The sequence below is a fragment of the Cavia porcellus genome, unplaced genomic scaffold (assembly GCF_034190915.1).
Source record: "Cavia porcellus strain 051 isolate PalLab524CR breed Dunkin Hartley unplaced genomic scaffold, mCavPor4.1 scaffold_2, whole genome shotgun sequence".
Classification (NCBI taxonomy): domain Eukaryota; kingdom Metazoa; phylum Chordata; class Mammalia; order Rodentia; family Caviidae; genus Cavia; species Cavia porcellus.
The window spans coordinates 107,400,072-107,427,192 of record NW_026947485.1 but is presented as its reverse complement, the minus strand read 5'-3'; the positions used below and the strand labels follow the sequence as shown (position 1 = coordinate 107,427,192).

General features: G+C 39.4%; 1 protein-coding gene across 5 annotated transcripts in view; it reads right to left on the bottom strand.

The window, feature by feature from the left end:
• Dnmbp (dynamin binding protein) overlaps positions 1–27,121 on the bottom strand; it is a 120,395-nt gene that overhangs the window by 46,704 nt on the left and 46,570 nt on the right. For 4 of the 5 annotated variants that reach the window (XM_003479788.5, XM_063245054.1, XM_063245052.1 and 1 more), the window contains one exon: positions 17,229–19,220. In XM_003479788.5, coding sequence (XP_003479836.1) covers positions 17,229–19,220 — 1,992 coding nt within the window. Of the gene's footprint in view, positions 1–621; positions 9,919–17,228; positions 19,221–27,121 lie in introns of those variants that run through there. The other variant, XM_013143519.2, reaches the window with a different exon arrangement.

Sequence of the window (27,121 nt, the reverse complement as noted above, 5' to 3'; positions counted from 1 at the left end):
CATTATTGCAAAAACAAGGTGAAACAAAAGACCGTTCAGACAATTGAAGAAGACAAAGGGCAGGAAACAGTCTCTACATGATAAAAACAAAGTTTTCTAAAAAAATTTTAAGGGGGCTGGGGGTTTAGCTCAGCAGCATACCCCGGTACCGATAAAAAAAAAATTTTTTTTTTAAGGCTCCAGAGTGTCAGAGAATAAAGCCTATAAAATAAGTCTCCTTTTCCACTAATGTCTAAAGAAGCACAGGGCTGGGAAAAAGAAACATGCCAGGAAAATACATTTAACTTTGTACCCTCATAACTTGCTGTCCCCACAAGACAAAAAAACATTAAGGGAAGAATGAAAGAGGACAGCTAACAAAACCCAGAAGAATAAAGGAAAGTTCCCATGAAATATTTGTCTGGTTTTGAAAGCTCTCTTAAATACTTATGCACTACATGTACTCTTGCTATAAAACGCCTCCCAAAGGAATCACATCTCAAATGCTATTGGTACTAAAATATCTTTGGATAAGAACTTAATGGGGGAAGGCTCCTTGGCATTCCTTGTACCCAGTTTAACCACCCTTCCCATTTATTTTCATACTTTATAAACCTGTCTGAAGGCCAGCTGAGTTCCTACCTTGGGGTTTCTTCCTGTTCTGCACAAACTCCGAGCGCCTCAGGGTGCTAGGTGCAGTGCGGCGGAGACAACTATTCCTTCTCCAGGTATCTGGGCCACTTAATGTGCTCTCTTCATCCACTTTCCAAGTGCTCTTCTCTAATAAAAGGCTCTGAGGGATCCCAAAATGACGTTCTCCTTGCTCTTCACTGGAACAGTGATTCTGTAGATCATCCAGAATGATCCTTCTAGCCCTAAATGCCATTGTTCCAGGTTTGTCAGTGTCATACTTCAAATTCCCTACCTGATGGAGAGACTCTAATCCTCTGTAATTATGATATTTACCCTCATAGTTTGCAGAGAATGTGTCACAGCCTCTAATTTTCACATCACAATTACTCTGATCCATAGTATGAGTCTTTACTTTAGGATAGATTTCACCATTTTGATAAACATTCCTTTCCTCTTCACAGTGTTTAACAAATTCTTTACTTTTGCTGACATCACTCAAACCTAGAAAGTCCACAGACTGACCATTACTATTATGTTCAGGAACATGATATAAATAGTTAAGCTGTCTTTCATACAAGTTAACTTCTGTACAATGCTCAGGAGAGTAATTAAAATTCCGGAGGCCCATATACCAGTTTTGAGGTTGACACAGATCCCCTGAAGAATCATCTACACCGGTGTAGACACTCCACTGCTCAGGTTTTTCCAAATCCTTAGGCCTATAATTCAGATCCTTGGGATCAACAAAGCCATTCATCTTCCCACGTGCACCATCTTTCATGATCACATCTGGGCTTCCTAAAAACCAATCATCCTTCATCGCAGGCCTCACACTTTCTGGATTCTTATAGCCATAACAGCCGCTTTGGAACAGACAGTCCTTTCCACTTTCACTTGCTTCCCCATAGTCAGTACAGCTTGGTTCACTCTGTTCCAAATCCCAGTATCCACAATCCCTCTTTCTGTAGGGCCGATTCTTCCTCTTGGTCTGGAATGTGGAATCCAAGTAATTTTCTGCATAAAGTTCATCCAGTACTGCAGGATTTCTGCTCTGGAGACTCCTGCAGTCTTCATACTCCCAGCTAGAGTCCCAAGGCTCTTTCTTTTCCACTTGGCTTTCTTTTTCAATCTCATGAATTCCACTCATAGCCAACAGACGTGAGTTTTACTTCTCCTTTCCATGGGTCTGGGCTGGGTCTAAACACAGACAGGTGCAGTCTCGCCTAAGCCTGAATCCGTCCAGCTTAAAATGTCTCCCAAGGCACGGAGAACATTCTTCCTGTCACTCTGGTTAGAGTGCAAAGCAGTGTGGAGTCATTTCAAAAGCAGGATCCAATCAGTGAGCTACTATATCTCTCTCCTCAGAGGCCAGGAGATAATTAGTAACTAGACTTCATGTGATTGGGGTTGGCAGTCTTGTTGGTATTTCCCTCAAACTGGTCAAACAGGCTTGGCTACTTTATGTGAAGGTAAAAGCATTGTGTTGCCCTAAAGTTTTTGCCGAAAAAGCAGTATAAAAGAGAAAGAGCTCCCTTTAAAAGTCCCAGGCAGGGTCATGTATCAGGTCTGTCTGCCTCTTTCGTGCTTTAGGAAGCCACTGGAGGTAAACAAAGGCTAGCACATGTAGCTCAAACCAGAATTCCATTCCATATCCTCCACTGCCAATTTTCTAAACCTCGGACCTCTGAAAGGTTTCAGAACCCCTTTGCCTTTATGTATAACCAGAACTTTTCCTCCTTTGAGTGCTTGCTTCTGTGGGATTTGATTAATCAGGTAGTAAACAAGCTACCACTACCAGCTGGCCCTCTGATGGAAAAGAGTCTTTTACTCTACTCTAGTATGTAGATAATCCTATGGAATAATAATAAAAAAAAAATCTATCCAGAAGAAAAGTTATGTATACTGTCACATTTTCTAAGGTATTCATCAGGCCAGAGAAGTATCAAGACCATTTCCCAATTCTTTTCTATCCAATTCATGCAATGTGTTTTTGAACTGGAGAATGAAGCTAGAAAGTATAAAGGCTGATATAAAAATGCCTATTTGAAATAAAGAAACATTAAGGAGTGGGGGGATACCTCAGTGGTAAAGTGCTTGTCTAGCAGACCTGAGGCCTTGGTTTCAATCTCTAGATCCAAAATGAAACAAAATAAAAAGCCAAAACATTAGATAGATACCTGTTATATGTGAGAGTAGAAGAGAAAAATATCAACAAATGAGTCCTTGCCTTATACAACGCAGAAGCCACATACTATAAAGTAAGATGAAATGCGTCAGTGCTGTATACAAGCACAGATGGCAACGGTAACAAAGCAAAGTTCCTGGGTGTGTCAGTGGAAGCTTTCATGGAAGTGGTGGCATTGGAATGGTGCCTTTGAGGATTGGCAGCAATTCTACAGACTTTGTAGATAGAGAGAACTAAGAATTGGGGAATGGTTTGACTAAAGGTAAATGGATAAAGCTGGAGAGCCAGATCCCAATGGACCCAAATATCACGTGTTTCATTCAATGAGATAATGAAGGGTCTTTGAAGATCTCTGATAGGGAAGTACCATGCCAAGAGAAGGGCCTTAATCAGTTTACCTTGTTAGCTCTCTAGACATTTATTGGGCATCTAGAAATAATTCACTGAACTTTTATCTAATCCTTAACTGTGAAGTATGTAAAGAATGCTAAAGAGACCAAGGTGAAATACTTGATCACATAATTAGATGTTTATGACTTGTAAACTATGTCAGACTCTATCAATTCATCTATAAACTAGAGAGCAGCTTACTTAGCTTAGGGGTCAAGAATTCAGCCCTGGGCTTAAATCTTGACTTTGGCACTTACAAATTATATAATCTTGAAGAAGTCATGTAATCTCCCTAAGTCTGCCTCTACATCTTTTCACTATCAAGTCTATTGTGCTACCTCTCAAAGGCTAAGGGAGGGCTGGAGATTTAGCTCAGAGGCATAAGCGTCTTCCTGGCAAGCTGAAGTACTGAGTTCAATCTCCAGCTCAAAAAACAACAACAACAACAAAAAACAGGACTGTCTCTGTTCTGTTCCAGGCCAGTATGTCCATTGGTTCACTGGATTCCACCTTTTGCAGGCCCCTCAAACACTTTGTTCCAGGAGTTACGCCTCCTCTCTCCTGCTTCTTTTATGTCCACTTTAGTAATTCATTAAGCCTAGGAACATATGGCAGTGATTCTTACCTTACAAACAACTGCCATTGGCCCCCAAATCTAATGTCCCCTCCAGCAGCCACCTAATTTCTTTACTATCTTTTATAGCAGACTATATCTTTTATAGTCTTTCACATTATAAAAGACTTTTCAGCACACCAAGCAGTCAATTCCACTGCTTCCTCACCACGTTTTCTCTTTTCTACCTACTCTTTAACCCACTCCTGTCCCATCAACACCTCTTCAGTGAAGCTGCACTGGCCAAGGTCACTGATTCCAGTGTCCATTTCTGAGACTTCACCTTATATGGGCTCTTGACTTTGACCAGGTCACTTCTGCCTTTTAGGAACTCTTCATCTGGCTTTCATTCCACCTGACTGACTGTCCCTCCTTTGCTGGTTCGTCTCTCTGGCCTTCCACACTCCTGAACATTGGCATGCCCCACAGCTGCAGACTGGATCACATCCTCACATATCCCCAATTACCTGGCACACAGTAGGAATTCAAGAAAGGTAGATCTAACGAGGAATACAGTTTCTACTCCTATGAGTACAGCTGACTCTCAGTCTAAAGGCCAAGGACGGTTGTACAGGAGATCCCATCTCCATGGCTAAGATGACTCCTACTATAATATCACTATATCTCTGCTGGCTCTTTGAAGACTGGTCTGGAAAAAAGGAGCAGAAAGACAAGTTCAGCAATAGAGAAGAGTCTAAGCACTGGCGACAACAGACTGGGAGACAAGAAGTGAGGAGGGGTGGTGTTTGTAAAAGAATATGACCCGGCTATTAGAAGTGTTTAGTGAAAGGATTTTGCCCCAGACGGGACACTGTAGCGGGTGGGAGCCTGGGAGGCGGAACCAAGGGGCTCTATCTTGAGGTCACCTTTCCCATCCCTAGGCAATTTACCTGTGGCGCAAAATGAATACCAATGGGCTACCTGTGCATCACTAATGCCCCTTAGGCACTACCCCAAACCTAAGCTACAGGTATGCCCCCACACCACGTGTCTGGCGGAGAGAATGCCAGACCCCGGAGGGTCATGCAGTCTCTCTCCACATTCTTAAAATAAAAACCACTTTTATTTCATACTTCTTCAAGACAATTTTTTTTTTTTTTTGTCTTTTTCCTTTTTATCGGTACCGGGGATCAAACTCACAACTGCCTGCTTGCAAGGCAGGTGCTTATGCCGCTGAGCTAAATCCCCAGCCCCTATTTCATACTTATCTTTTTAGCCGCCCCCAAAATTCTATCAGATGGTTCCCTTCCGCGCCAAAAATTCTATCATTTAGGGTATATGAGAGCTTAAGATGAACTTAAAAGGTAAATTTGACATGGGTTCGTGAACAACAATATAGGAATCCAAGCAGCCAAAATGATAGATTTGGAATTTGTTAACTGAGCTCAGGACTAGTCGTATACAGAGCCCCCTGGTTCAGAGTCCAAACAAGTGGCTCCTAACTGAAAGTTACGGAGTTTTTTAAAGAGAGAATCACAAAAGACATCCTGTTGGAAACAATTTAGCTCAAATCTTTCATTAATTTTCAGCTGACACCTGTATCCTGCTTCTTTTGTTGAGCAGGTTAACTTTTCAGCTGTAGGTACAGCTCATTCTGCTTTTTTCATGGGACTTGTACCCTGAGTAATTTTCCATTTTTCTGAGTCAAATACAGGGTACTAGTTAAATGCAAGGCTCAAGACGGCATCAATTATGCCAAACCACAACAAGTTAAAGAACACTTAAACAGCTTGTGGGTGCTGCTAGCACGAATAGGAAAATATTTTGGAAAGCATAATGATTTCTCGATAAACTAGTAGTCAAAAGTGTATCTGCAAAGAATAATTAAACATCCTAAAAATACATATTGTACTTTTAAATCCAAGAATACGTTGAATTTAGCAGGCAGTTTTCAATAGAAAGGAGTACTAAAATATGCTCTGGCTGACATAAATAATTCTGAAAGCTGGCAGAGTTCACTGGGACCCCTTCTCCTTAAACACTTGCAGATCCAGGAAGGAAGAAGGGGGCGGGGGGACGATTGCAAAGAGCAAGGATCCTGATGTGAGAGAGGCTGACTCATTCTGCAGTTTACTACACAGACACTGTACTGAATGAGAAGAGATAATGACATCCTGGCACTCACCTGCACTATGGCTACAGCTCACAGCCATAAGACAGACATCATGATTAACTATAAAGGTCAGTATCAGTATGAGCATTAGATTTTCAAAGATACACAAATATGAATGACCCTATTACTGTATTATTTTACTAATCAATGTATAGTCAGTGCTTAGCTCAGAGTATGTATTTAACAAGCATTCAAGAGGTGGAGGAAAAAGGATAGAGAGTTTGAGGCCAGCTTGGGCTGCATAATGAGTTCAAGGCCATTGAATGACATAGCAAGATCCTATTTCAAAAAACAAACAGGGGCCAGAGATATAGCTCACTGACACAGCGCCTGCCTGGCAAGTGCAAGGTCATGAGTTTGAGTCCCAGTACCAAACCAAACAAATAAAAAGAAACATTTGCTGAATAAAGAAATATATACCCAGTATATATTGACAAACAGTATGACTGTCAACTTTAGGAATGAGAACCTCCCACCTTGATATAGAAAGGACTATGATGCTAAAATGAGCAGGGCCGTACTATGTAGCTGTCCATAGCTTTGAAAAGTTCCATGTACCGGGAAAACTGCATGCCTGAGAACTAATTTGTAATGTTTGTGTGGCTAAGAAGTCAACCTGCTCATCAGATTTCAAAGTATTGTGCTTTAGATATGGACCTTGACTTGCTGATTAGCAACCCATTTGAGCAGAAACTCCCTGAGGGCAGAGAGTACATCTACCATGCTCATCACTGTGTGCTCTGCCTGACCTCAGCACATTGGTAAAAAGTAAACAAGCATTCTAGGATGAATGTATGATTGACCTGAAACCCATACTGAAGCCCATACTGAATAACATTTTTATCCCTCAACATATAACAATCATAATTACCTTCTATTATTCTATTGACTACATATGAGTTTCAAATTCAAAACTGATTCTTAGTCATAGCCAAACACCAGTTAATCTGGGCTTTTTGTTTCTAAAAACTGACGTCTAAATTATTTGGATTGATCCTTTTATAAAGAAAAGCTAAAATTTCACAAAAATATTAACACATCTTAAGGGCTGAGGTGTAGCTCAGCTGTAGACCACTTGCCTAACGCATGAGGCCCTGGGTTCAATTCCTAGCGCTATAAAACAAACAAACAGGCAGGCAAGCAAGCAAACAAAACACCCACAAATATGTTGACAAGATGGTAAAGAAGTACAAACCAAAACCAAAGTGAAAACTAGAATCCAGAAAAGTAAATGGCCATAAAAGCTGCAGGACATGAGGGTATTTGCCAGTCCTTACAGACTTGAGCTTCTGTATCAACAGTCTTCTAAAGAGAAGGATCAAAAACTCAAAGCCCAAAGCTTTTGCTAAGTGAGGATCTAAAAGGTGACCTTTATTCCAATAGTCCAAGATTTTAAAGGATTCCCAAGGATCAACCAGTGTTGGACTAAACCTCTTGTCAATTATACCTGGGTTTCTAATTCTTTGCCCATCCAAAATACATTCATTAAGTCTTGAAACTGGTTTAAATTGGGCCTGGGCTGAAAACAACTAGTGTGCAAATTCTCTCTCAACCTTGCTTGATAAATTTATATGTCTAAATCCTAAGAAAAATCAGTTAAGAAATCTGGAAAACAAGAAAAAGCACTAGTGTAAATGAAGCCTAGCAATAAATGTGAGATGCTGTGTGTTTGAAGAAATCCATTCACAACAAGATAAAAACAAGTTTGAAAACTGGCACAAAAAGTAAAAAGATTACTCTTTGAGATTTCCAGCAACCAGTACAAAAGCATGTGGGATGGAAAATCATGGACAGATTAACCAGTAAGTTTTGTTGCAATGTTATACACATGAGTATAACATTTATGAGTATGTGGCCCATGGCCCTGAGCACTGCCAACACTAAATCACTCTTGCAAATAAACATCATTAAGTTTATTTGCATAGTATAAATTTTACAAATCTTGTAAATGATGGCCCAAGAAATCAAGTTGGGAAGCAATGTCCTTAAATTTGACAATTCTGATCCAAGTTCTATGTACTATCAAATCTTGATGAGAGATGAATGTTCTGTCACTTGAATAATAACCCATAATGTCTGCTCAGTGCTTTTCTTTTTTTTTTTTTTTTTTTTTTTTTGCTCAGTGCTTTTCAATGGTAATATTTGCTATTGGTTATATTTCTCTGCTGCTTATTTATTTGTTGCTGAAAATTTAACCCAGAGCCTTCTATATGCTAAGTACCTGCTCTGCAACCAAGTTATACCCCATCTTCTCTAAATATTTTAATAGAAAAAAATGCAGAGAAGATGTGAATATTTTTGTGAAAAGTTACTACTATAAAACACAAAACTCATCTAAAATGTGAATTAGCTGGGAATTTAGGGTTAGGGTTCATCCTGCCTGGCAAGTGCAAGGTTCTGAGTTCAATTTCTCAAACAATTTTTTTTTCTAAACAGAACAATTTAAGCAACATAGTGTTTCACCACAAGACAATCCGACATAACAGTAGCTACCATAGTGTCTCTCTCCTTGAAATATTTGAGTACACCTTCATATACTATAGTATCAAACATAAAATGACAGTATAAAACCATTCAAGAGAATGAAAATATTACAGGGTATTCAGAACCAACTAACAGAAAATGAACAATAGTTACTATATTATCTCCTTGTCCATAAAAATTTTGTTTATACTATCACATATAATATAATCCAATAAGATACAACATGATAAAACTGCGATGGAGACAGAAAAACAAAAGCTTGGTGGGACTTCAAAATAAGATGATATTAAATCATCACTAGCTATCATAATGTCTTACTTTCTTCAAAATAGCTGTTCATACCATCACAGATAATAAAATAAAAAAACCAGAATAAAACTATTCCAATTAATGAATGAAAACATTATAAAGCTTCAAAGCAATATAATGGGGAATCATGATTATGACATACTTTTAATGTATTCTTACCATTTCTTACACTAGGGAAAATATTCATCTTTGACTTATTTCACTTATGAGTATAGTCTCAAGCTGTGTCCATTTATTTATAAATATCTCAATGTGATCATTCTTTATAGCTGAGTAGTACTCCACCATATAAAAATACCACAACTTTTTTATCCATTCGTCAGTTGATGGACACTTACATTGTTTCCAAGATCTGGCTATTAGAAATTGTGCTGCTAATAAAAATGGGTGCACATATATCACTGTGGTATGATGTTTTCAGTTCTTCTGGGAATATACCTAGACATGGAATAGCTGGAACAGATGGGATTTCCAATCCCAGCTTTCTGAGAAATTTCCAAACTGACTTCCACAAAGGTTGTACCAGTCTACACTCCCACCAACAGTGCAGGAGAGTTCCTTTTCCCCCCCACAGACTCTCCAGCATTTGTTGTTGATAGTTTTCTTGATCCTGGCCATTCTTTCTGGAGTGAGATGGAATCTCAGTGTGGTTTTAATTTGCATTTCCCTAATGACCAATGACGATGAACATTTCTTCATATATTTATTTGCCATTTGTATTTCTTCATCTGAGAACTGTGTATTCATCTCAGATGCCCATTTTTGCATTGGATCCTTGAATTTTGGGGGTCTGATTTTTTTTAATTCTTTATATGTTTTAGACAGAAGTCCTTTGTCTGCAGGACAGTTCACTAAGATTGTTTCCCAGTTTGTGGGTTCTCTTTTCACTATGCTAAAGATTTCTTTTGACATGCAGAAATTTTTTAATAAGACGTGATCCCAGTTGTTGATTCTGGGAAGTATTTCCCGTGCGGTTTGAGTCCTGCTCATGAATTCTCTACCTACCCCTATGTCTTCAAGGTTTTTATTCAACTTGTCTTCCAATAGATTTAGTGTTTCTGTTTTAATATTCAGATCTTTGATCCATTTAAACTTTAATTTAGTACATGGTGATAGGCATGGGTCTAGTCTTAGTATTCGGTATATGGAGAACCAGTTTTTCCAGCACCATTTATTAAAGAGACTGTCGTTCTTCCAGTGAACCTGCTTGGCTCCTTTATCAAAGATAAGGTGGTTGAGTGTGTTTGTACTTGTGGTTGTATCTTCTAATCTATTCCACTGATCTTTGGCTCTGTTTTGATTCCAATACCATGTTGATTTTACTACAGTTGCTTTGTAGTATAACTTCAAGTCAGGGATTGTGATGCCTCCTGCCTTGCCTTTGCTGCTTAGAACTGTGTTTGCTATTCTAGGTCTCTTCTGGTTTCAGATGAATTTTAGGAGTGATTTCTCGAGATCTATGAGGTATGTTGATGGCATTTTTATTGGGATTGCATTGAATCTGTATAACAGTTTTGGGAGAATGGCCATTTTCACAATATTTATTCTTCCTATTCATGAGCAAGGGATGTCTTTCCATTTTCTGAGATATTCTTTAATTTCTTTTTTCATGGTATTATAATTTTCCCTATATAGATCTTTTACATCTTTCATGAGAATAATTCCTAGATATTTCATTTTTTTGGTTGCTAGTGTGAAGGGTGGGGCTTCTCTTATTTCTCTGTCAGTGATTTTGTTGTTAGTGTATAGGAGTGCTATTGATTTTTGAGTACTGATTTTGTATTCAGCTACATTTCTGAATTAATTTATTATATATAGGAGTTTTCAGGTCTTCTATGTAGAGTATCATGTCATCCACAAATAATGATAATTTTCCTATCTTTACCCCTTTTATTTCTCTCTCTTGTCTAATTGCTCTGGCTAGTATTTCCAGTACTATATTAAATAGGAGCGGTGATAAAGGACATCCTTGTCTTGTGCCTGATTTGAAGGTAAAGGCCTTCAGTTTTTGGCCGTTTAGTATGATACTGGCTGTTGGTCTGTCATAGATGGCCTTTATGATATTGAGGTAAAGACCATCTATTCCAATTTTTTGTAAGGTCCTTAGCATGAATGAATGTTGGACCTTATCAAAAGCTTTTTCTGCATCTATAGAAATGATCATGTGGTTCTTACTTTTGGATCTATTGATATGGTGTATTACATTTATTGATTTACGTATATTGAACAATCCCTGCATGCCTGGGATGAATCCCACTTTGTCATGGTGTATGATCTTCTTGATGATTTGCTGCATCCTGTTTGCCAATATTTTATTGAGGATTTTTGTATCTATGTTCATTAGGGAGATTGGCCTGTAGTTCTCTTTTCTAGTTGGGTCTTTCTCAGGTTTTGGTACTAGAGTAATATTTGCTTCCAGGAATGACTTAGGAAGGATTGCTTCCCTTTCAGTTTCATTGAAGAGTTTGGGGAGTGTCAGCATTAAGTCTTTTTTGTATTTCTTGTAGAATTCCACAGTAAATCTGTCTGGGCCTGGGCTCTTCTTTGTAGGTAAGGACTTAATTACATTGTCAACTCCTTAATAGAAATTGGGTTATTCAGTAGTTTTACATCTTCTTGACCTAGCTTTGGTACTTCACATGTTTCTAGGAATCTGTCTATCTCTTCTGTATTATCAAACCTCTGAGAGTAGAGGTTTTCAAAATAGGTGTTGATGATCTTCTGTATTTCTACAGAGTCTGTAGTGATTTCACCTTTTTCATTCCTTATTGCATGAATTTGAGCTTTTTCTTCCCTTTTTTAAAAAGGTTGGCTAGGAGCTTATCAATTTTATTTATTCTTTCAAAGAACCAACTCTTTGATTCATTGGTTCTTTGGACTGTTTTCTTAGTCTCTATTGCATTAATTTATGCTCTGATTTTTATAATTTCCTCCCTTCTTTTGGCTTTCCTCTTCTTTTTCTAGATGTTTGAGGTGTAGCATCAGGTTATTTATTTGTATTCTTTCTGTTTTCCTGATGTGGGAACTCAGTGCAATAAATTTTCCTCTGAGGACAGCTTTCATTGTATCCCACAAGTTCTGGTAAGTTGTATTTGTATTTTCACTTACTTGTAGATATTAATTTCTTCTTTAATTTCCCCTGTGACCCACTGATTACTCAAGAGTGTGTTATTCAGTTTCCATGTGTTTGTGGGATTTTTGCAGTATCTTTTATCATTAATTTCTAGTTTCATGGTGCTATGATCCACTAACATGCGTGGGACAATTTCAACTCTTTTGCATCTATTTAAATATGTTCTGGGGGCTAGTATATGGTCTATTTTAGAGAATGTCCCATGTACTGCTGAGAAGAATGTGTATCCTAATGTTATTGGATGGAACACTCTGTATATGTGTGTCAAGTTCATTTGTTCACAGGTGTGATTCAGTTCTGTTATTTCTTTGCTGATTTTCTGTCTGGTTGATCTTTCCCTTGGTGTCAATGGTGTGTTAAGGTCTCCTGTTATAATTGAGTTATTGCTAATTTGGTTTTTCATTTCTATTAATACTTGCTTTATATAACTGGGTGCTCTGGAATTTGGTGCACATATATTTAAGATTGTTAGCTCTTCCTCTTGAAGTTTGAAGTTTTCCCCTAACCAGTATGTAATGACCTTCTTTATCACTTCTGATCATTCTTGGTTTGAAGTTCACATTGTCTGGAAACAGAATAGCTACCCCTGCTTTTTTTTTTTTTTTTTTTTTTTGATTCCTGTTGCATGAAGTATTGTTTTCCATCCTTTGACTTTCAGTCTGTGAGTATCCTTTTGGGTTAGATGGGTTTCTTGTAAACAGCATATGGTTGGATGTTGTTTCTTGATACATTCTTCCAGTCTGTTTCATTTAATTGGTGCACTGAGACCACTTACATTAATGGTTATAACTGTTATATATTGGTTTATTGTTGACATGTTATCTTTCTGCTGTTGCATTTTTATCTTTCCATTCTGGTTAACTATCTGCTTTGCTTAGTGGTTTTTCCCTAAGTATATCTAAACTATCTTTCAGTATTATTTGCAGGGTTGGCTTGGTGATCATGAAGTTCTTCAGCTGTTTTTTGTCATGGAAATATCTTATTTCTCCATCAATTTTAAAGGACAATTTTGCAAGGTACATCAGTCTAGATTGGAAATCATTTTCCTTTAGGATCTGGAATAGTTCACTCCATGCTCTTCTTGACTTTATTGTTTGTGCTGAGAAGTCTGCTGTGATTCTGATAGGTTTTCCTTTATAGGTGATCTGTCTTTTCTCTCTGACAGCTTTTATATTCTATTCTTATGCTAGATTTCTGGGATGGTGATTATTATATGTCTGGGTGTAGTTTTATTTTGGTTATGGATATTTGGAGTTCTGTATGCTTCACTGATCCTGATATCAGTTTCCATTCTCATGTTTCATAGGAAATTTTCAGCTATTACTTCTCTAAATGTCCTCTTGACATCCTTTATGTTGTCTCCTTTTTCATTTATCTCTATCTGTTGTTGTTGTTTTTCTTATGCATTATCTTGCAGCTGTTGAATTGTTATTTCCTGATTCCTTGTTATTTTTAAAAGATCTTTCCTTTCCTATTCACTAGCTGCAATCTTGTCTTTGAGATCTGAAATTCTATCGTCACTTTCATTGAGGCAGTTTTTACAACTTTCAATGGAATTTTTGATTTCCTGTATATCTCTTTGAATTTGCTTCATGTATTCTGTTTGTTTCTTAAACTGTTCATCCAGGGATTCTATCTTTTTATTTTAGTTCCTCCAATTTTTTAATTGTGTCTTCTTTAGATATGTTCAGCATCTCTTTCATTTCTTTTATCATTTCTTCTTTTACCTGGGAGATTATTTCTAGTTTGAATTCCTTTAAAGCTTCCCAGAGTTGCTTCTTTATTTCAGTTGCTATTATTTCAGGTATTTCAGCTGTATGGCATATGTTTTCTTCTATGTACATAACTCCTAAGGTTTCTTGGGATGGGCTAGAGGCTTGAGATTGTATTTTGGTCTTTTGTTTTATCATTTTCCTATATTTCTGTGTTTCAAGTGTTATTCCAAGGCTTCCCCTGGGCCTGTTGAAAATCCTCTTCTATGCTCTCAGCTTCTGGGACTCTGGCTGCCACATTCCCCAGATTGAGAGAGGGTCACTACGGGTGGGGCAGGCAGGCCCAAGCCATGCTGAGCTGGTTCAGTGCAGCAGAAAGCTTTAAAGTTCCTTGGTTGGTGGGAACAATGCTCTTAAACTCCCTTCTGGGGCTCTAGATGGTGCGGGGATGGTGTGGGGACACTCACCCCAGGCTGCCCAGTCTGCAGTTGAGGGCGCAGGCAGGCAGGCTCAAATCCCCCGGAGCTGGCTGAGCAGCACACCGGAAAGTTCCCCAAACTAATTTTTAAAAATGTGAATTAACAAAAGCAGCATGGATTTTAATGGCAAAATCAAAATCAGAATAAGCATATTTTCAGTGGTAAAATAGAAAATGAGTTTATATAAAACAAAATGCACTATAATGGTCCTACTTTTTGGATATACACTTAGCAATCCAACCAGTTATCAGTGCAAAATGGAAACTCTCCCATGGTTGAAATATGAGTCACAAGATAAAGAGCAACTCCATCTGATAGGCAACTAATGCTTTATGTATTTAAAGAGTGATTTTAAATTTCTATTTTAAATAGATGATTTAAAATAGTGATTTTAAATTTTTTCTATTTTAAGAGTGATTTTAAAGCCAGGCAGAGTGGTTAACACCTATAATCGTAGCACTCTGAGAAGCTAAGGCAGAACAATTATAAGTTTGAGCTTAGTACGGACAATTTAGTAATTTAGTGGGACTCTGTCTCAAAATTAAAAAGAGCCAGGAATGTAGCTCATCACTCTCTGGGTTCAATTTCCAATACCACAAAAAGAAGTAAAATAAAAACTTCTTAGAACTTTAAATTTCAGGATTAGCTGTAATTCCAGCACTCAGAAGGCTAAGGCAGGAGGACCGCTGCAAGTTCAAGACCAGTCTGGGATACATAGTGAGTCTAGGCCAGCTAAACTACAGAGCAAGAACTTGTCTCAATCAATTAATCAATCAACCACTAAATAAATTAATTTCAAGAGTAGAGATTATAATCTCTACTAATCTCTACTAAGACTGAGCTAGATAAGTAAAGTCTAGTACTCAGAATGATAATTTCCTCCTCTTGAAGAATTGTTTGTATTGTTAGATACATCTTTTAAGAATACAGAAAAAGAGGATCTTTTTTTTTTTTTTTTTGTCTTTTTCCTTTTTATCGGTACCAGGGATCGAACTCACAACTGCCTACTTGCAAGGCAGGCGCTTATGCCGCTGAGCTAAATCCCCAGCCCCTAAAAGAGGATCTTAAAAAACAGTCTGTAATTATAAGGAATAAGTAACTTCTTCATATTAGTAGGAGATATAAATAAAACATGTAATGAATAGTTATGTAAGATGACATCAACATTCCCAAAGGCACATTTGGTAGGTCCCAATTTTTAAAAATCTTTGAGATTCCACCTACCTACTGGTATCTCTTTCATAGTATCAAACTTTTAGCAATTAAAAATGTATGATAGTAAAAATATTTATTGAATTATTAAATTAGTCCTGAGAAAGGTCAGATGAAAAAGAACAGCAATTAGTACTTAGTCCATTAATCTGTTTAAACAAACTGCATAGAAGACATAAGACGTCAGCTGAACACTCTTCATTCTAAGTGTCTTTACTGAGCACTCCCTGCTATTCAGTATTTGAGGGATTTTAGTTTTTCCACCTGCATATATAACGCAACAATAGCATTACAAGTGTGTCTATAAACATTTAAGTGTGGAAAATGAAGGAGAATAGTGTTTTTGTTTGTTTGTTTGGTATCAGGGATCAAACTCACAACCTTGCGCTTGCCAGGCAGGCACCTACATGGCTGAGAGAAACCCTGGCCCAATACCGGGGTTTGGGTATGGGTTTGGAGACAGTTCCCAGCCAAGATTCCCACAGAAGCCCTTTTCAGGCAGGCACTCTAAGTCGTCAAGACAAGAGCTCAGGCACGGTGTTATATGAACACATGTTTTGAGCTCTGTCTAAGCACCTGTCCTAGCACCGAAGCACCTGACCTGAACCACCTTTTTTCAGGTCAAAGGTTGCCACAGTTCCTGCACAGCACATGTGACCCAAAGTCTCGCTCTTCCCTAATTAATTAGTCACATAGAACTTGTCCCGGGACCTCTCCTTCTGCCAAATTTCTGAGTCTGGAGTTCGACTGGAATCGTGTTCCTTTCCTGACCATATCTTGGATGGAGGTTTCTTCCCTTCCTGCAACACCAGCTACTTTCCATCTCTCAGAAAACTAGTTGACTACTGGCCTTCCAATAATACTACTTATGGTTGGAACTTAAAAGCTATATACTCCTCATTCTCTCCTAGAGACCTAAGGTAGAGGGAAAGGTAGGTCTGTGTGCTCTGTCTGCTACCTTAACCTGGGCTCTCTGTACCTTGTCCACTTATCATTGGGGTACATACCATGTTTTTGCTTTTATTTCTTATTGGTATCCTGCAATTTCTGGATCCCACGTTACTTATCATTTACTTGCCTGGTAACAAGTAGGTTCAGTGATCTCTGATACACAGGCTGAAAGGGACATGCAGTCATGGTACGCTATGGCCTTAGACCAACTGCTGTTGGCTCCCTCTCTTACTCTTCCTACTTTAAAAATTATTTCTCCTGTAAGTCTGACAAATATGAAGTCTTCAAGACTGGTCACAGACTATGAATTGGTGGGAAGTAGAAAACTATTATTAGTAAAAAACGTAAAGTTTAAACACTATCTCCCTTGGCCTATTAATCTCAGTAAGTCCTAGTTGCCTTCTCTACAAAGCAGCCATAAGAATTAGCTCATACTTTTAAGGGGGCTGTAAAGATTCTTTGGTAAGCAAGTGGCGGCAAATGCTTTCTAGTAAGTAAAGAGGTTTTAGCTACTATTATTACTGAACTCCAGTCCTTGGACCACAAAGACACAAGTTGTAGTTTTCTCAGGGGCCTTAGCCTAAAAGTCTGTAGTTCTTGGTAGAGCATGGTTAAGAAAAGTTACAGAGTCAGGGATGTAGCTCAGCAGCAGAGCACCTGCCTACCTGGAAAGTGCAAGGCCTTGGGTTCGATCCCCAGTACCAAAAAAACAAGTTACATTCAGGGAGTTCCTATTCCACACTGTGGATATCACAGCAGTAGGGAGGTACACATGTCAGTGGGAACACTTGTCTCCAAGGCTTGATCTTCTTTATCTAAGCAGTAAACAAAGTGAAAAGGAAGCAACAGTCATAGGCTACAGCAAGAGGGAGCCAAATGACAATGACAGAAATAAGAAACTGGGTAATGAAAATGAAAATCATCTCTCTTGATCAAAAATGTTAGCAATCCCACACACATTCAAGCAGACATTTACTATTATACCTTGACTGTGGATGTCAAAAACCAAGGAGACATTACTTTCTCACCACTTACCTCTCAACTGCTGGAGTTCCATGTTCAAACTTTCGATATTACTCTCATAGTACTCAAGGTTCTCAAGGGTCTCTGCCCTTATGGGTTCATCCTGCTTCTCCTCCAGCATCAGGTTCAGCTCCTCCTGAGCCCTGGTGTACATATCCAAATCTCGCTCCATCTCCTGAATTCTCACCAGCACTAAGGGACAGGGGGAAGTCTGCTCCACATGCTCAGGGCTCTGTTTTTCTAGAGTCTTGAAGCCAGGATGGTGGCAGGAGGGTGGACTGGCGGAGGCTGCATGCATTCTTTGCTGTGCAGGAGGCAGGGGGGCTGGGCGAGAAGGCCGCACAGGCAAGGGGGGTACAGGTTTTGGGCTTCGGTCCATCAGCAAGTGGGGAGAAGCAGATGTTGGAGTGCAGGGCCGGGGAGGCGGAGGTCTCAGGGCTTTTTTCCTCTCAGGTAGCTGCTGAGAAGGCATTATTTTTGAGGACCCTCGGACAATATCCTTCTCAGAGTTAAAGTCCGTTATTGAAAAGTGGCGTAAAATTTTATCTGGCTCTGTGGCAGACGTTGACAGGCTCTTCTCAAATTCTATCAGCTGTTGTGTCAACTTGGAATCCAGGTCAGTGCTGCCATCTCCATGTGAAAGGGCAGTTACGGCCACAGTGGGCTCCTCGCCTTGTGGACCAGGTTTTCTTTCCGATCTCTCTGATGTGGAGCAGAAGCTGGAGGTGTTTTCTTTGGATATGTGGTGCTTCTTAGCACACTTTGCCATGCCCTGGTGCTGCGGGCTTAGCTGGCTGGGATGGGCCACCCTCAAGGATTTGAGGGAAGAGCCCCTGTGAAGGGGAACCTGCAGCTTCTTCAGGGAGCTCCGCTGGGCAGACGTTCCTCTGGGAGGTAGGGTAGAGTAGTCCCTAGTTCTGGCTTCCACAGGAAGGTCACAGAACTGTTCTGAGTTTTGATGGGTCTGTCCTGCTGTAGAATAATACTGGTTTTTCTGCAATTTAGGATGAAAAGGTTCCTGAGGTTGGGAAGAAACACCACTGACTGCCTCTGAATGATCAGCCATGTCAGAGGCTTTAGTAAGAGGCTTTTCGAGCTCTGTACCAGGGCTTCTGGGGAGCCCTCCTGAGGTAACTTCATCTTGACTGGAATTCTCACTTATATCATATTCAGGAGTCAGGTGGTTTAGGGGAGAAGTGGAGATCTCAGGAAGAACACAGCTGATCTTCTCTTCTTTGTACTCATGAGATTCATGACCTGGTTCTTCCACCACTAAGGAGTTCTCCAAAGCATCCCAAGAACTCTCTGAGGTTTGGGCAAGGCTGCCTTCCTGGGATGGAGCTATGGCCTCTTCTGTCCTAGCACTAGGACACAACTTAACAAAGCGGTGAGGAAAGATGCCTGTTCTGCCCCTCAGGCTTCCTTCCAGCCAGCCATCTTCCAAGGTTGCCAGAATTCGAATTTTATCCCCTACTTCAAAATCCAATTCATTTGGCTCCAGAGCTTGGAACTTATAGAGGGCAATTCCATAGTCCCCAGGTTGCTCCTCCTCCTCTTCCAGCTCTTTCTCTTCTTCTTCTAGCGGGATATCCATCTCACCATTCCCAACACAGTCATCCTGATTTCCAGAAGTTACTGACTCATCCACAGTCCTCAGGGGACCCAAAAGCTCTACAAAACCTTCTGGGAAAATGCCCCTTCGACCTTCTAGCTCCCCTTCAAACCAGCCTGGCTCAGGAACCCCCACAATGGTAATCACATCCCCTTCCCGGAAGTCCAACTCCTCATCTAGTTGAGCAGAAAGCCCCATGAGGGCTCGTGCTTGTCCCATGGAGTACTCAGGAATCTGAAGCAGTGCACTGTGTGAGTGCCACTGCTGGCTTGGAGAGGAGAGGCAGAGTTCTCGTACACATGAGGATGGGAAGAAGCCCCGGGAACCCCAGCAGCTGCGGCCCTGCAGCCAGCCTGCAGTGGGAGTGTCATCACTGAGAATCACCAGGTCACCTGAGAGAGAAAACAAAGATGATAACCTTGGTTATCAACCTGGCAGCATGTTTCTATGACAGTGCAGTTCCTCATTTTAAACGCCTGTCAATTCAAGGAAATACATACCTAGGGTCTTAAGACCATGAACACTGTGATAATTTAATGAACTGAAACATATTTATAAATCTGCAGTTTATTACATCTTGGCCTTTTGGCTAAGATCATGTGTAAACCTGTGGTTTTCAAAGCGTGACCCACAGAACCCTGGTTTTCCTGAGATTCCTTTGGAGGATCTGAGGGGTCAAAATTATTTTCATAACACTTCACAATCTTCACTGTGTTGACATTCACAATGATTCTGTAAAAGCAACAAGGTGTAAATGTGTGTTGGCAATGTGTTGGCAACAAGGTGTTGGCAATGTGTAAGCCAGGGTAGTGGCAACAAATTATACAAATGGTCAATATACAGTTCTATTCTTCACCACCAGTGTAAAAAAATAAAGCCAGCTTTAGTTAAGAATGTCTTTGATACAGCAATAAAAATTATCTATTGCATCAAATCTCTACTCTTGAGGACACTTTCTTTGAAATATTCTCTGTAACATTATAAGAATTACACACAAAGCATTTTCACTGGTTGTCTTGAGGGAAAGCACTTGAGCAGCAGAGTTATATACTTGAACTAACTGCTTTCTGGGTTTTTTTTGTGGGGGTGAATACTTTTATGTGAAAGCATGACTCACAGACAGCTATGGCTTTTCAGACTTGGACAGCTAGCTGACAGACATTTTCTCTAAAACTAAAGAAGCAAATCTGTAAGTTCAAGGAAAACAAGCAAAAGTGTTTACTGCCTATAATAAAATTCCAACTTCAAAGCTAAAATCAGTTTTGGAGAATTTCTATCTCTCATCAGGAGATTGTCTGCTTTATTATATTCCAAGATTTTTCTAATGAGATCACTAGCAATATTAAGAAATATACTTTTCGATGCCACATGATAAAATGGTCAACACTTGGAAACTCTGAATGACTCACTGAACCAATACCATTTTTCCAAATGACAAATGAATGTTATAAAATCAATCATGAATAAAAGACTCATTACAAAATCCAGATTACTAGATTTTAATGTCACAGTATGAAAAGTTCACTGACAGTTTCAGAACCCACACCTCAATTAACCCTTCAGAAACTGCTTGTTGCATTTTGATGTAGTATCAAAAAGAATCTTCACAATAACTATTAAAATACTTCACCTGATTCCCATTATATATCTATGAAAAGATGGAATTTTTAAAAATATATTTTAACTCAAACAACATATTGCCATAGATTGAATACAGATGTAAATATGAAAATTCAGCTTTCTTCTATTATGCCAAATATTAAAAAGACTTACAAAAATGTAAACCAACATCACCATCACTAACTTTTTTTTGTTTGGAAAGTAGAAGTTATTTTTAATAAAAATATGCTGTTTATGTCAATATATGAATTTTTATATTAATATGTCATGGGGCTTTTGGCAATTAATAAACAATTTTTTTTTAATTCCCAGGTTTTGTTTATTTGTTTTGAGACAGGGTCTTGTCATGTAGTTCAATATGGCCTTGAAACCATTACACAGCCCTGGCTGGTCCCAAACTTCTGGCAATCCTCCTGCTTTCCTAACTGCTGGCATTAACCATGCCAGATTAGATTCCCAGTTTAAACAAGTGTTATTATAAATATCAATATCTATTTTTACATAAGCAAAAGTTTTCCTTGGAGTCTCAAAATCTTTTAGAAGTACACAGGGATTGTAAAACCCAAAAGTGTTATAAAGGCTGCTACAAACAATATTATAGTCCAGGTCACTGGGTCAAATATAACCTTTGGATGTGGTTCATTCTAACTTTCACAAAATTTTATTCATTATCAAAATATGGAACATTTAAAGAAATCTTCAGGAAACGGTTCTTTCTTTGAGATGCAGGGTACAAGCAATAAAGTCTTCATTGTTTTCTCCAAGTGCCTTCAAAAGCCATCCCTGGAGCTGGGGATTTAGCTCAGCAGCATAAGCACCTGCCTTGCAAGCAGGCAGTCGAGAGTTTGATCCCTGGTACCAATAAAATGGAAAAAGGAAAAAAAAAAAAAAAGCCATCCCTGTCCTGCAAATACATTATAATAAGATTGTAAAGGAAAGTTTCAGTAATGACCACTTCCGTTATTTGAAAATAAATACTTCAGGTTATCTTTGCAAAACATTAAAAAGCCATATCTGTCTTAGTTCTAAAGAAACTGAGGTAAGGGCCTGGGGATTTAGCTCAGCAGGCATAAGCGCCTGCCTTGCAAGCAGGTGGTCATGAGTTCGATCACCGGTACTGATATTAAAAAAAAAAAAAAAAAAAAAAAGAAAGAAACTGAGGTAAATGATTATAGCATAGTGTTTATTTCTGGGAAAAAGAAACTAAAATTTAGTCTTAAAGAATTTTCTGTCCCAGGGGCTGGGGATTTAGCTCAGCGGCATAAGCACCTGCCTTGAAAGCAGGCAGTCGTGTCCTTCTTGCCATATTTATTTATAATGCCAGCAAAACTCAGAGTCTGGAATGTACACCTAGACAAGAACGGGTCAGAGATCTAAGTGGGAGTCCTTGGGAGTGTTCTAGTGGGGATGGAGAAGAACTGGAAAGACTTACCAAACCCAAGAGTGATGAGTCAGATGAAGACGCTTTCTAAGTTGATACCAAAATAGTTAGCAGCTCTCACAAACCAGTATTTGTAATATTTATCTTTTCACTTTGATAAACTAAGGGTATTCTAAAGAATAATACTCTCACAATCAAAAAAAAAAAAAAAAAAAGAAAGCAGGCAGTCGTGAGTTCGATCCCTGGTACTGATAAAAAAACAAAAAAAAGCCAAAAAAAAAAAAAAAATTCTGTCCCAGTTTAAAAAACATTACTCTTACTTCATTGTTTGGACGATTAACTTTAATCCTTTTTTGTTGCTGATTTTGTTTTTCTGGTGTTTTGAGACTGATCATGCTTTGTGGCCCAGGCTAGCCTCTAACTCACCACAATCCTGCTGCAGTCTTCCCAATAAAGTGCTAAGATTATAGGTTTGCGCTACTATGCCTGGCCTATCAATTTTAATCTTTTCTTTTGTTTGTTTTTTTGAGACAGGGTCTTGCTATGTCATTAGGCTGGCTTTGAATTCACTGTGTAGCCTAGGATTGCTTCAGGTGATCCTTCTGCCTCAAGCTTCCAATGCTGGGATTATAGACACGTGCCCCCATGCGTGGCTCAATTTTAATCTTATTTTAACACTCTTACTTGGCAGGCAAGAGATGAAAAATGGATGTAAAGGTAAGATAGTAATTTTAAGATAAGAGCTAGGTGGCAAAGCCTCTAGCAAAACCACAAGTCTTTATAAGTTGAGTACATTGAAAAAAAGGTTATTTTTATGTTGTTGATTTTTATATGATCCAAATTTTTGAAAATATTAAATTCACTCTATCTTTCAAGTAGATTACAGGTTCCATACGGATAGGACCCACTTCTCTTCTGTATTTCAGGAATCTGATGTAATGTCATTTGCATAGCAATCAGTTGATAATGATTATTCTTCAAGCCCAACCCCCAAGCAACTTCAATACATTCTCCTCTAAAACTGAGTCTTACTAGTTTCCTTTTTCCTTCTACTTCCTTCTTTCGGTATTTTTCTTCCATCAAGTAACTGCTTTTTTAATAGTCTCATACAGTTCCTACTGACTTATACTTTTACATCTTGCCCCAAATATTATTTCTTCCAGTCTACTGAACGATTTATGCCAATGAACTACATATACATTGATTTTATAATATCTTCCCTTGACTCAAATTTTAGTTGCAAGACCGTTATGAAAAGCCTGCTGCTGGGGGCTGGGGATTTAACTCAGTGGCATAAGCACCTGCCTTGCAAGCAGGCAGTCATGAGTTCGATCCCTGGTACCGAAAAAGACAAAAAAAAAAGGCCTACTGCTTACGCTTTCCTAATATGACTATTCATATTACTCAAAATAAATTTTAAAAAATATGTCTGCTCTGGACATACTGGGAAGAGCCACTGTTTTGTTTTCCCTTTAATGCAATTGTGATCATGCAGTTATAACATCTCTTCTCAGCCATCCCACATGACCTCATCTGGGCTATCTGAGACCCTTACTCTACCCAAGGGGACATTCACTGTTCTCCACGCAAAGCCATGTCACTATAAATTCTAAACCTTTACTTATGCTATATTCCTTTCATCTGAAATCTAACATGCTGCTCTAAAATCCTTAGAAGTTCACATTCATTTTGGCTATACGTAGCCTATGAAATAAATTATCATTTTATCATTAATTTTGGCACATGCACTTAGATACTACACAGCACCTAATTTTTTTTTTTTTTTTTTGTCTTTTTCTTTTTTATCGGTACTGGGGATCAAACTCACGACCACACACTTGCAAGGCAGGTGTTTATGCCGCTGAGCTAAATCTCCAGCCCCACAGCACCTAATGTGAAGTTTTATTATTTCACTTTTTTTTTTTTTTTTTTTGACATAGGGTCTCGCTATGTAGTTCAGGCAGCCCTTGAACTCATTATGTTGCCCAGGCTGGCCTCAATCTGTGGCAGCCCTCCTGCCTCAGCCTCCCTAGCGCTGACAGTACAGGCATGCACCACCATGCCTGGCTGAGGTTTTAGACTTTATGAAAGATACACAATATATTTTCATTGACTTGTTATTGCTTTTCTTAGCTGTCCAAAAAACAAGGTCTTGGGCCTATAGTTCCATATTCCTTTAATTCATGACTCAGTGCTGGTCAGAGCTTTGAGTCCCGAGAATTACAAGTGCTATTTCCCCTACGGAGCCCACAGCCTGCTGACAGAGCCAGAGGGAACTTGATGATACCACTCTTCAGACACAATGGGCCTCTTAGTGAACTAACGGGAAAACAAAAGCTTGCCGTAATTCCCACTCAGCTGGTTTTGAAATGAACTGGTTTTCTTAAAGCAGTGGAATTACAGAATTGTCTTTGTTTGGCAAGATCTCCATGAACTCACATAATGGGTCTTATTTTCCTGCCTATTTTCAGCTGAGTGTCTGTTTTGATATCTGGCAGACTGTCGATCTGTTGGTTATTTATACACACAAAAAAGTGAACTTTCTAAAAAAAATTACAGTTTAGATATTGGAAGGCACTTTAGCTCAAAGCCCTCATTTTACAGCCCTGTTAGTTTCTGAGCTTTTCTAAGAATCTCTCTCTTCTACCAGACACACAAACCATTGCCCTGGAATCCTAGGTGACTGCTTAGGAACGGAGGCTACCTAGTGGTCATTTTCAGACTTTAGAACACCGGTATGAGGAATTCCAGGAATGGGGTGGCCAGATTAGAGAAGAGAAAAATAGGAAGTGTGATGCTAATTAGCATCAGCCTGAATCTTTAGCTGATGCACAGCTAATCCCAGTCACACTCCTTGATTGCTCTGGTCAGATTTTTTATTCAAATAGGAAACAGATTAGAAATAAAGCAATAAAACCAAATGCACATCTCCATAGAATCTGATATAAACTCAAAAGGATTAGGTTCCTCCTCACTGACTCCACTGGTAGCTCTAATTTCCAAGGTAAGGGCTGACCACATATTTTATATAGCTTCCCATACAAACTGTGTCAGAACTGTGATCTCGGCTATGTGTGAGGGCACACACCTGTAATCCCAGCATCAGGGAGACTGATCAGGAGGTCTGCCACAGACTGAGGCCAAATGGGGTAACACAGTGAGTTCAAGCCAAGCTCAAATTACATAGTGAGACTCTGTCTCAAACCAAAAACCAAAAACAAACATACAACCAAAAACAGAACTGTGCTCTTGATATCTCATACTCATACATTATAAACTGTTGACACATGTGTTGTGTGTGTGTATGTGTGTGCGCATGCACGCGTGTGTGCAGGGCTTTGTGCATGCAAGGCAAGAGTGCTACCACTGAGCCATATCTCCAAACTGACACATGTGATTTGATGGATAAACACTATCCGTTGAGTTATTTATTAATAAGATTATCAATTTTTTGCCCTTTTATTTGGTAGAGGAAATGGCCTGGAAACATGAGGTTATAAGCATTCTGAGATGTGGAGGAAACAAGTAGAGATATTCTACCAATCCTCATAAAATATGATGTATTTTTTCCTTTTCTCTTTATCTGTTTTGTCTTTTCCTTCTTATACCCTGTTGTTTGTTTGTCCTTCTTCTCCCTTTTATTAGGTGATCCCAGAGATTAAGCCCAGGGCCTTTGCTACATCTCTAGCCTTTTTTGAGACAAGGCCTTTTGCTAAATCACTGAACTGTCCAGGCTAGGCTCAAACTCATAATACACCAGCTTCGGCCTCCCACCATGCTGGGAGCACAGGCATGTACCACCATGCCCAGCTCCCTCTATTTTTTAGTACAATCAGAGACCCTAACCACCTGTAGTGACCCTCTTCTAAGGAGATAGTCTTGTTTTTGAGTTTAAATGTAACTCAAAATGCAAAACACAGAACAGCTGGGCAGCTTCAGGAACAGGTGGAAGGGAGACACCTGCTGGAAGAACCACTAGTGATTTCAGTTCTATGTAGAGCCTTCCTGGACAGTGCACAAACTATGCAGAGCTGCACACGATCACCTAGCAACAAGGCTGCAGAGCAATCAGGGAACCTCAGGAACCCAGAGTAAGTCTAATAAAGACAACTAACAGTTTCTGAGCCTTTCCCCTTGCCAGGCGCTTTATAGGTGCAGTATAACCTCATTTCATCCTTACAACTACACTGAGGTGTTTATTATCCCCACTTTTTTTACATAAAGATACTAAGACTGAAAGACTTGAGGCAGTCATAGCTGTAAAGTGGTGGAGTTGGATTTAAACCTATGGTCAGGCAAAAGCTGGGAAGATGGCAGATCAATAAGCAGCAAAGTAAAAAGCCTCTCTGAGAGAAACAGCTCAGATGATGGAATAAAACATCCTGGAGAAGACCAGATGGAAGGACCCAGGAAGCAACTAAAGTGAAAAAGAAAGAAAGAAAGAAAAGAAAACAAAAATGTGGACAGAAGGCTGTAGCTAGACACACTCTCACTGGAGCTGGTCCCACTGTGTGCAAAACGCCACTGGAATCCCAAGATGTACAGTCACAGTGAGGTTGGGGGTTGGCAAGCCCGAGAGCTTTGGTGGAAGGATGTGGTTGCAGAGGGGAGCAGCGGACTCGAGAGCGGCACTGGCTCAGAGATCTGCACCTGCTCGCGGTGAGTGCAGAGGAAATCAAGGTGACATTTTGGAGTTGGGCAGGATAAGCCCAGAACCAGAACTGCAGCTGGCTTCAGTCAGCCACGCTTAGCACAAAGCAGACTGATGAGAATTGCTTAGACTGAGTCCCGCCCCTGTGCACAATCCAATAGCCAAGACCAAGGTTTCCCTGAAGCTATACCTAATCAGTCCCAATCACGCAGCACACACTAATGTGGTGAAGACTCCCAGTGGTTGACTAGCTCAGAAGGGAGGGGCCAACCTGCCCCCCAGCTCCTTGTACATCAGCAGACTGGGGAGGGCAGCAATCCCTAGCCAGCACACTTCAGAGTAATTGTAACCAATACAGAAAGTGCTGGAGACCCCCACTATCCACTTGTCTGGAAGAAACCAGAAACATGACAAGAGGAAGAAACAAAAAAGTCTCTAGCCTCCAACCCATGCAGTGCTGGCCCAGGAGAGGTAAACATAGAAGAGATGGAGGGTTGCACACCTGCAATTTCTGAAGAAACAGCATCTGACATAAAGAAATATCTTTGTGAAATTATAAAAGAACTTAAAACAGAAATACTAATACAAGTAAAGGAAGATGTAAGAAAAATAATAAAAGAAATGCTAAGCATCTCTCAAGA